Below are 10,857 nucleotides of genomic sequence, written 5' to 3'. Positions count from 1 at the left end.
GTCTTGCTGGGAACAGAAGAACATGGACACGACAAGCAGAAAGGAAATTTTTGGTCACAACGCTTGAGATGCAACACACTCCAAAGAACCATTAACTGAAAGAAGGGAAAAAGGTGGGGAGGGTAATAGACAGAGAGAGAGTGTGTGTTAATACCGCCTATTGACCGCTTCGACGCGCCCGATGCAGCCTTGTAACTTCTTGACGAGAGCCTTTCTCCGCGTTCGAGTAGCCGCGTTGTCCGGCTCAACCCTGTCAAGATCCTCCAGCATCTTATCGCAGGTCGCTACGAGACGCCTGTACTCGAGGTCTCGGATTCGTTTATCCTGAGGCGTCCGCTCCTCGAATAAGACGATGAGGGCAACGATGGTGTTCTCGGTATACTGCTCAAGCACAGTCAACCTGTCATTCGGTGACTGGGATGCAACCGCCGGTGGAGGTGGGGTTGGCATCCGGGTAGATGGTACATAGGGAGGAAGAGATGGAGTAGGTGCTGGCGGGGGGGCCTGTGGTTTCTTCTCGGGTGGTAGGCGAATGGGGGACGCTGCAGGAGATGGGGATCTGGCACGTCGAGGCGGCGTCGGCGGCCTGGGCCATGAAGTCGGTGGCTCAGAGTCTTTTGGCGAGTACCTGGTGGTTGGAGGGGGGCTTCTCTTCCTATTCCGCGGGTCGAGAGGTGAAGTTGGTGTGCGTTCGCCACGACGGTAGTCATCTCGGGGGGCAGGCCACTCTGGACGAGTTCTCACACGAGAGGTTGATTCATCGCTACGACGAGGGCGGCGACCTTCACCGAACGGACTTCTTGGCCGTCTTCCTACACGCGTGCCGGATTCGATTTCATCGCCGCGGGTCCGGGACGGACTCTTTCGTCTCGAGCGTAGCCCGGGGGGCTGGAGGAAGTCGTTGTCATCGTGGCGACAAGGAGTTCGCTGCCTGGAGCGCTGTCTCATACGTGATCTTGATTCTCGTTCGTGGCGGCAGGAACTCTTTTGCCTTGGCCGTGAATCTGAGAAACTAGGGCCATCCTCAGCACGGCGGTACGGTGTTCGACCTAAGCGTGTTCCCGTAGTTGGACCCCGGTCATCGTCGTGGCGGTAGCCTACTCGTCTTGAATGTGTCCGTATCATATCCGGGGGGCTAGCATCCTGGCCAGGCTCTTCTCGCGCTCGTAGGAGTTCGAGGGCGTTTTCAGAGCTCGGGGCGCTCTCAAGCACAGCATACACGGTTGAATTTTGTTTCAGTCCAACACTTTTTGCAGACGCCGAATCATCGGGAATAGGTGTATATTTATAAATTAACGACAGGTCCTTTAAGTCACTAGCACCCAATACGCTGCCTGCAACCCGCCGTATGTCGCCCACAGTCAGGATGTCATCACTGATTGCAAATGCCGGAAACTGCAGTAAATAGAGCGTATCGAGGTGGTTAAGAATGAGAACATCTGGCGCATGCACATCATCGTCGTAAAAATCGGTGGACGTCCGTGGGTCAAATAAGCGAGGATCGCGCTGGTAGTCCTCGGGTCCCATATAGCTGAAATCGCTGTCTCTGATCTCAGGAGCCCTAAACGTAAACCCACCTGTGGGCGAGTAGATGTCCCTCCACCCACTGGAACGTCGCCAGGCTGCCATCACTATTATGACTATAATGATCCCAAGAAGAACAGTAGCAGCGAGGATGACGGAGAAGGGGGCGTCGTTAGAAGGCGGGGTTTGGAGAAACGGTGCCCAGTGAGCAATGTGCGCTGACAACGCAGAACTCAACCCTACCGCTGTCGTCCGCAGGTCCAGGATCAGGTCGTGGAGGCGCGGGGAGAGCTTCTCGACGTACGCAGCGGCACTCGCACGTACGGAGGGGGGGAGCGCGAGTACCATGGATTGGGCGGGCGAGAGAGAGAACACCTCCGTCGTCAGCCAACTGGATCAGGCGGATGCGGCGGTCAGGAAGAGGCCATGCTGGAGTTGGGCGGGTTGAATTCGACGGCAAGATGATCCTGCGGGCGCTCACGCTGGTCGGGCTAGTTAGTGCGAGGGCGTTGAGCGTTGTGTTCCGGCGTTCCCTGGCCGGTATGCTTGCGTCCAGGGTTTTTAGGATGAAAATGCCACGGCACGTCGTCAGTCAAGACTTTACGTAGAGCTAATTAAGTTAACTAACTAACTAACCAACTACATAACCACAGCAGGTGGGCGTGACAGCCCTGGCAAAGTCCACGGCGGCGAGTATCATATTCTATCCACAATGCGAAAATGTAACAGTGCCATCTCTAGCACCAGAAATTCATCTGAGAGCCAGGTTAGACCAGATGAACGATAACCGGCCTTTTGATGCCTTCCAAACAAACGCCAGTAGCATGCAACATGTATATATATATACCTACACCAAGAAAAAATGTCGGTCTTCTGCTAAATCAAACACCAAAGAATCTATTCAGCCCACTCGAGCTGCCGTGGACTCCCCCGTCAGCATCCGGGCCAACGTCGTCCTGGTCGCGCATCCACCTCGGCCGTCTCAGCTCAGAATCCACCCGCTGCAACCATTTTGGTTTACCAGTTGTTTCAAATGTATTCTTAACCCTGTGAACAAACAATTGGAAGGGCGTTTCATCCTCCTCATCGTCCAGGTCGATTGTCCGGTTTGCAGCAGGGTGTTCGTATCGGGGTAGACTGGATGTCTGAGAGTGAGGAACACGGATCGTAGGCGCGCGGCGAGGAGTCGCAGGGGAGTCCGGGTCTGCATCGCGGAAGTGAGTACCACCAGCCGCGGATCGGGAAGATAGTCCAAGGAACTCAGGCCCGCTTAGCTCTTGATTTATCAATTCCCGGCCCTCACGCCAAGTGCCGACTCCGATGCCAGCATTGTCGTCATCATCGTTATCATCGCTGTCAAGAAGGCCGAACCCCAGGGCGTTTCTGACTTTACCATACATATTAAACAAGGTAGCGCCAACAGGAACCAGGATGAATATTGGGAAAAAGTAATCAAACCCTTTTCCAAGCGGAGTGAGGTCGATGAGTTGACCTAGGAAATCGTAAAAAGTAGTTTTGTGCTGAACGTCTCGAGAAAGGAGGGTGATGAAGTTATACGCCAAAGGCACGGTAAGTCTGGCCACCAGCCCTGCATACCAGCAAGCGCTCTCGCCGTAGGTGTTTCGTGGCACCAGGGCACGGTTGCCCCACACCTTTGTGTCAGTGATCCCGGCGAAAGCGGCAGAGCACATGTAAAGGATCCACGCTGATGCTATTAGCTGGCCTGTAAAGCCGACTACTGCGGTACCATGATAGGTATGGGTGACGCTCAAGTTGACAATGGAAATACTAGGTGCAAACGACTTGACCAGTTCTGACCAAATAATGCAGGCGGAGGCAAGGGCGAAGAAACCAGAGAGGGTGAAGCGAACAGTAGGAAGTACGTGAGAGTGAAATAGGTATCGAAGGTATGGTGTGAGTAACGGTCGACGATAGAACCGAGGGGGAGTGGCTGCAGTCCGCCAGTTGAACTCAAGACGCTTTGAAGTAGACGAGTCCATAACAGCTTGGCAATCCGCTGCCTCCAGAACCAGTCGACCCCAAGTGTCAGTAAAACGAGCGTTCTTATGACGTGCCCGGTTTAGGTTTCTGGTAAGCTCCGCCAAATATCTCTCTGTGATAACAGCTGGAATTGTAACCCTCGGTTGCTCGCCCTCCGTGTGTTGCGCAGCTCGTATCGCCGGCGAATTCACTTCGTCCACCAAATCATCTAGCCAATCCTGTAAATCGGGGGCAATGGTTGCTTTTCGCCGTTCTAGCTGGATTACTTGAGATCTTATATCCTCAAGATTTGATTTGGCATCGATTAAACGGTCATATATTAAAGGAGCCCTGGATTGCAAACGCCGCAGCCTGTTGCTCGGGTTCGCATTTCTCCAAAGCTTCCTCGGAATCGCTACTAGGCCATGTCCCATGAGATAGATGGCCAGTACCAGACCCCACATGTAGGCAAGAGCCATAACAACACTCTTAAGAGAATTAAATTTGAAGCCGTTCTGGAACAAGACATACACCAGGCCAATAGTTGCACAGCATAGTACAAAGAGTTGGTAGCGAGCATTCGACCGTAGGGAGTAGGTAATTCGGTCTTTTGGAGTGCGGTATCCGGCGTCAACAAACTCCCCGAGTAAAGGAAGTATGGCCCTACATTGTCGAGTTAGCGCGACCCAAGGCTGACTGCATAATATCTAGAGGCACATACCATGTCAAAACAAATGTAAGCCAGTAAGCAATCCTCCATGACACCAGCATCACACGGTCTGGAAGCCATATTCCGGAGCGTGGGCTTTCTGACGTGCTCGAGGTGAGATCGATCGGCACAAGGAGGATCACGCTGGCGGGGAGAGCAAGGGCTAAGGACACAGGCACGATCAGATAAGCCGGAGTCGTGCGTAGAGGAAGATAGTGGCGCAGTAGGAGGAGCACGAAGCAAAAGATGGTAGCAACAGCAACGAGGGTAAAAATGCCCGATCCCACTGGGGGAGGCTGGGCGGCCTGAGGGGAGAACACGGTCATATTGTGGGACGGTCGGCGACGGCCACGGACTTGTGCAGCACGCTGCCCATTGAAACACAGGCTAGATCATGGAGAAAACAGTGTTTTGATTCTTGCTGCAGTGCGCGGGGCGTGAGTGTGTTTCTGCGCCTGGTTGGGGCGGGTGACGTACAGCCGGCGGCTGCTGCACGTGACACCACGTGCTGCGCCAACGAGCTAGTTAGTGAGTTACCCGCGCGCACCAACTGACGCGACGGGAGCGAAGGAGGGCCGGATGGCGAGACAGGGCCGGGTAGATACCACTTGCACCCAGCAACGATACGGTAAGCAGACCGAAACAGCTCCTCCGCGCAGTCAGGAGCTCACACCCCCTGTCTCCAGGCTGCGCCATCGGCGCCCAAGCAAACCGCAAATTCCTGCGCAAATTGCAAACACAGGACAGCGCAGCCAATCAGCGCGGGGCTCAGCCGCGGGAGGGTAGATCACTGGATTGCGCTAGGCCCGAACTGGGGCTGCCAACGCAGCCAGGCTAAACCTAGTTTGGGGCCGGCAGAAGCGTCACCCATGATTGGCCGGCTTTGGCTTGGCGCAGCAGCGACGGGGCGGTATGTCACGTATTGCGGGCGTAATATTACGCGGGAGGGGCGTCCTGGATCGCCCAAGACGGGCTATACCACCGTAACGGGCACGTCAGACGCTCCTTTGGCGGGCGCGCCGTGGCTCGTCGCCCGTCGTCCTCCTTCCTCGCTCGCCCGTTTGACAGCCTCCGCCATGCCGTGTGTGTCGTCGACACCTTCGCCCGCCAGTAGTGCCGCCCGACCAGCAGCAACATTCACCTCGTCAGTCGCGAAAAGGTGCCTAGACGCTTAGTGGACCGGGGGGGCCCTGTACCAAAGAACCACGGTGTGTGCCTGTGACCTGCCTAGCCGCCCCAGCCAGATGCTTGTCCAGAAGCTGTGCTCCCTTCATCATGCCTTCTGCACCTCCTGCAGTGTCGCCTCTAATAACTCGTTACTATTATTCTTCGCACAGCAGAACAACCACGCTCGCCGATAATTAAATCCTCGTCGTACCGTTCTCTCCATCCCGTCCCACCACTTGCCGCCTTTGATCGCCTTTTTTCTTGTTCCGGGCGCAGCCTCAATTCTACGCCCCCTCCACCGCCCTGAGGGCGGGCGGAAACACCTCGCCGTCGCTCTGCCCTCCCCATCTACAGAAATACTGCCCGTCCGATTAGTATCCGCCCTCTCGACCGTGGTCACAGTCAGCATCCCGCAGACCAGCCTCTCCAGACACCTCGTGGCTCCTAGCTTTCGCCAACTCCCCATCGATACCCAACTGTTGGAGACCGTGTTAACTAGTATCTCCGGTGAATGCGGACGCTCAAAGGTTACCGTTGCGGATTACGGCCTGCTGCCGATTCAACAATCCCTTATCTACGATGAATCCCGCAAGTTTTCCTGGGCCCGGTGGCCCCGGTGGTGTGACCGGTCTTTCGGACAAACCAAAAATGGACAACACCCAGATACTCCTGAAGCACGTTAGCCAAACGATACATGCCCAGGGCCCTTTTGATGGATGGCGAAGTGAAGTCCAAATAAACACTCGCGTCGTGAAAGTTGGCCAAATGTGAGCCCCCGAGCCCTAACGCCCAGTAGTGTCAAGAACTTCGTCATTCAAGTCGTTACTTTGTTATAACGAATCTAACATGTAAACCCCAGGATTTCTTCGTTGCGTCTGATCCCAGGAATCGAAGTCACGCAAGCCATCAGTGCTGCCCTCACTTTTGAAGAGAAGGCATTCCGCGAAGCCAAAGATTTGGTATTCCCACCCTTTCCTAGCCTGCAGTTAGATACTAAACTATTGGAAAGGCTAGCTACGAAAACGCGTGTAATGAAAAGCTCGTGCAGCTTCGCGATAAGCGACAGGAAGCCGTCATGACTCAATCCGGCGCCCAGGCCGTCGGCGCCCAACCCCAAAACCAAATGCAACATATGTTTCCGGGCGGGATGCAGCGCCCTAATCAAGGCCCTCCCATGTCCCTACAGCATCCATCCATGAATATACAGTCGCAGCAACCGATGCGCCAACAACCGTTCTTTCAGAATCCAGAAATGCAAGCTGTTCCCGGACAAATACGTGGAGACATACAGGCGAAAGAATATCAACATTTGTGCCAACTCGCTGAACAAATGGCCCAGAACACGTCGCCCGCAGACCTGGAAAAAATAAAGGTATCTTTAGAAAGAATGAGTGCAGTGCAGCGACAAAACTTGGAGAGCAAGGGCGTTTCTCCTTTGCAGTATTTTTTCCGCTGTCAGGCCCTGAAAAGCTACAGGAAATTCAAGCAAGGCCAAATGATTCCTAACCCTCAGAACTTTAATACCGATCCCACAAAAAGTGCTGAGAATGGCATGCTAGCTGCACATCAGAGGCAGATGAATCAGACGGGGATGCCCTTCCAGGGCAGCCCTGCTATGCGCATGGCCGGACTCGATCCTACATTCACCGGAAATGTCGACCATATTCAGGCTCAACAAATGAGCCCTTTTCGTTCTCAGGACGCTGGGCAACCCACTATTCCAGCTCCGGCTTCTCAAGTCATGAATCAGCCCCAATTTGGTGGGCAGCAAGGCTCGTTTCAGACTGTACCCTATAATATCAATAGAGCAAATCTCAATGCCATGATGGCTCAGCACCAGCAGCGCCAAGGTTTACAAGTTCCTCCTGGAGGAGTGGGCGCGCAAGGTCGCGCGTATCAACGCCCACCGACGATGGCACAAAATCACACCGTTATGCCGACTCAACGGCCTGTACCCCAAAATCTTCCACCAGCACTACAGGCTCAACTCGCCCACCTACCCCCAGAGCAAGTGAATCTTGCTCTTCAAAATTATCGCCGCTCACTCGCAAACAGTCATGGCATGCTTCGACCACCCCAGAATGTTCCTGGCGCCCAGCCGCCACTCCCTGATTCAGGACAGCTATCGCAGCCTTCTGGGGCCGCCTTACTTCACGATCCCAATATGCGAGCTCAGATAGGAATGAGTCACCCCATGGCCAATATGGCTGGAATACAGCCTCCACCAGCCATCCAAGGGCCCCAGTTTTCGATACAAAAACCAAATCAACAATCCGCTTATCCTCAGCCCCCGGATCCTCGCCTACAATATTTACAACAGCGTAGCGGTCCCTTCAATATGAGTGAAGATCAAGTCAGGGAAATGGATAGGCTTCCATTTCCCTTTGCCATGTTAAACTCGTATCCCTCTATGGCTCAAACAATGCCCAAGACGCTCAAAACATGGGGTCAATTGAAAATGTGGGTCAGCAAAAATCCTCAGGCACCTGGTGAGATTACCATGGACAGGCTGGCAATGCTCCAGAAACTTCACTTTAGCCAGCTGGTGCAAGCTCGACGTGAGGCTGTGAACCGCGCTATAGGGCAGCCTGGTGCGGCGCCCATAGCAACGGATCACAACAACCTACAGCAACCCCCTTTTAACGCCCAAGGCCCGCAGCCTCAACAATTTCCCAATCAAGCACAGCAACACCCACAAGTCCGGATGATGCGGCCGCCGACAGCCACTGATATTCAGATTGCGCGCCAAAGACTTGGAGCGCAAGCTGTCAATCTAACTGACGAGGACGTACGAATATTTATACAGAAATATCGGCAACAGAAAAGCATCATGTTGCAGGCAGCACAGAGTAGAGAAGCCGCACTTAATGCCCAGGTGACAAATCAAGCTCCACTGCCAACACAGGTATCTGTTCCCAACCCATCACCACAACATATTCCTACAAGCCACCCCCTACCGCAGGCATCGCAGCCTACGCCAGCACCGGTCGTGCAAACGATACCAGCCATGGATGCGAAGTCGGCTGCCCACAATGCGCCAAACAGTACACGTCCATCTGTTCCCAAACCATCTCCCAACAATCTTAAGAGACCGAGTGGCTCCGAAGCGGAAAATCCCGCGATGAAAACCACAGCAGCACCGCAACCCCATATACCTGCACCTCAACCAACCGTTACCCAGCCACCACAAGCTACTCCTCCACAGCCTGTCCCTCTAACACAGCCCACTCGAGAACAGCTGGCGTCGATGACTGCTCAACATCGAGCACAATGGGAGGCTCATATGCGACGGCAGAAATCCCAAACCCGTCAGGGTATTACCAAAGAAGCGGCGGATGAGGCTTGGGCTCGACTACCGGATCATTTGAAACAAATATACGCAGAAGTTGTGCGAAATGACAGCGCAACAACACCCATTCCTATGGCTACGGACAAGAAGGCCTCAGTAGGGCAGTCACTTCGAGACAATACAGACATGCTGAGTCGGATGGATGCCTTGGTGCAGTGGGTATCGAAGTATCCAAACCAGCAGAGGCCACTGCGTACCCTGCTACAAATGGTAAGTTATCTTTTCTCCGCGGTCGATTGTTGTATAGCTGTTATTGTTGTGACATATCATGCTAATATCTCTATCCGTGTGATAGAGAATGTTGTTGATGAAGCAATTTAAAGGCCCTGATTGGACTCTCGTCGAGAACTTCACAATCAACGATGACTACCTGACTATGGCAATAGGATATATTAAAAAATGGTTTTCTGAGATGATCAACCGGGTCCAAATCTCTCGCCAAAACCAAACCCGGGCTGCTCCTGGTGCACAGGCTCCTTCTACGCCTGTAATGCCGGCGACACAAAACGCCCCCGCACCGCTGAATGCGAGTAACCTAAAGCAATTTGAACAACAGCAAGAAGCTGCACTTCAGCGTACCAGGAATACTTCTCAGGCCCCAGCTCAAGCCGTTCCTCCTGCTCCAACGACAATGCAGCCCCCGTTCCCACTCGGAGCCACATCTCCGCAAGGCGTTCCTCGTGTGTATGGCCCCACAAACGTAACGCAGGATACATTGACACTGCCACCTCCAAAGAAGCGAAAGCCGAATCCGCCGTCGAACAAGGCGGCGGCAAAAGCCGGGCAAGCCCAGCCCTTGACTACAAAGGAGGGCTCCCCAACTATTACAGAAACAAAAAAGCCAGCAGCAGTACCTAAAGAGACTTTCAAATGCAGTGTTATGGAATGCACGTATCGCTTGGGCGGATTCCCATCCAAAGCTGCCCTCGATGCGCATGTTAAAACTGAGCACAAGCCTGAAGAGCAAATTACAAACCCGCTTGAATATGCGATTGAGAGCTATAAGATAGGTCTTGGTTTAGACAAGACCGATAAGAAGCCACCGGAGACTCAAAAACCAAAACTCAATGCTGTTTCAGTTCCGCCGGGGAAACTCCAACCGTCAAAACCCGGTGGCGTGAAAACCGAGGTAGTGACTCCAGCATCCCAGCAAATGGCACAATCCGCTAGCATAGCTGGAATCAAACCAAATTCCCCTGCTCACCCTCAACACAAACCCCCGCAGGTTACCCCTGGAAAAGGTCAAGATATGGCCACATCTAAGCCAGAAGTTGAGAAAGATGGCAAAAAGGATGCGATAAGCAATACAGTGGTTCCACAGGATGCCGTCAAGGACCCATGGGAAGACTGTCCGACATCACTGGATTCTATTCGCTCGACCTTTGGCGATCTAGCGAAGATGTCCTACTTTAATGTTAGCTGCGATCCTCTTGATGAACTTCTTCTATCAAACGCATTCAATACAGCCCAGTCCAAGGACACTCCGCAATCCACGGATGCAAGTGCACTCAGTCAGACGCCCCAGGACAGTGATATGTCCGATATGGATATTCAGATGGAACGCACAATTGACGACACTTGGCTCCCAACAGAGTGGGTAGCGCTCCCGGCGAGTTTTGATGGAAGCTTGAATATGGGCGAGACATTTCCAGAGATAGACTGGAGTTTGCATTTCAATGATGTACCACTGGAGCCATTTTTTAATCAAGAAGTCCTGCTCTCGGTGTAGCCAATCGAATACATGGAGCCTGGGTTTGTCGATTTCTACTAGTTCTCTCCTTGGTTGATTTTTCTGTTCATATGGGACTGATTTAAAAGCAATAGATATCATGGTAATGGGGAGGGCTGTCGAAGCAAGCGAGTTGTCTTTTTTTTTTCAGCCCATCCCGGACTTTCTCAACACCTGGTGGGCAAAAGAGCATGGTACTGTGGAGTTTTTTTGATGTATTTTCTGGTCTCAAGATATTTTCTAATTATTACAAATTTCTGAGCGTTTTTGAACGTTTTATATTAATTTTGTTTGATATTGTGGTCTTTACGGCAGTTCTATGTATGTACCTTTATTTGGGTGCGATATGGAGTAGGTACGGAGCACTCTGTTCTCTATGCAGAATACATACATACTCCG

At 52.9% G+C, this 10,857-nt stretch overlaps 3 protein-coding genes across 3 annotated transcripts; 1 reads left to right on the top strand and 2 right to left on the bottom strand.

The window, feature by feature from the left end:
* Positions 1–147: 147 nt before the first annotated feature.
* Positions 148–1,872, bottom strand: LOZ57_001614 (uncharacterized protein; the record flags this gene model as incomplete). Its single annotated transcript, XM_049250701.1, has 1 exon — positions 148–1,872. One exon carries the CDS (start codon positions 1,870–1,872, stop codon positions 148–150), a length of 1,725 nt encoding a protein of 574 aa, XP_049110285.1.
* Positions 1,873–2,405: 533 nt separating this feature from the next.
* LOZ57_001613 (uncharacterized protein) lies at positions 2,406–4,539 on the bottom strand (the record flags this gene model as incomplete). Its single annotated transcript, XM_049250700.1, has 2 exons — positions 2,406–4,167; positions 4,226–4,539. The coding sequence occupies 2 exons, from the start codon at positions 4,537–4,539 to the stop codon at positions 2,406–2,408; spliced, it is 2,076 nt and encodes a 691-aa protein (XP_049110284.1).
* A 1,420-nt stretch (positions 4,540–5,959) lies between these two features.
* LOZ57_001612 (uncharacterized protein) lies at positions 5,960–10,458 on the top strand (the record flags this gene model as incomplete). The annotated part of the gene is made up of 4 exons (XM_049250699.1): positions 5,960–6,147; positions 6,240–6,339; positions 6,390–8,939; positions 9,025–10,458. The coding sequence occupies 4 exons, from the start codon at positions 5,960–5,962 to the stop codon at positions 10,456–10,458; spliced, it is 4,272 nt and encodes a 1,423-aa protein (XP_049110283.1).
* Between the last annotated feature and the right edge of the window lie 399 nt (positions 10,459–10,857).

Source organism: Ophidiomyces ophidiicola, assembly GCF_022830035.1.
Source record: "Ophidiomyces ophidiicola strain CBS 122913 chromosome Unknown scaffold_4, whole genome shotgun sequence".
Lineage (NCBI taxonomy): Eukaryota > Fungi > Ascomycota > Eurotiomycetes > Onygenales > Onygenaceae > Ophidiomyces > Ophidiomyces ophidiicola.
The sequence above is the reverse complement of the archived record's forward strand: the minus strand, read 5'-3'. Positions and strand labels throughout refer to the sequence as shown.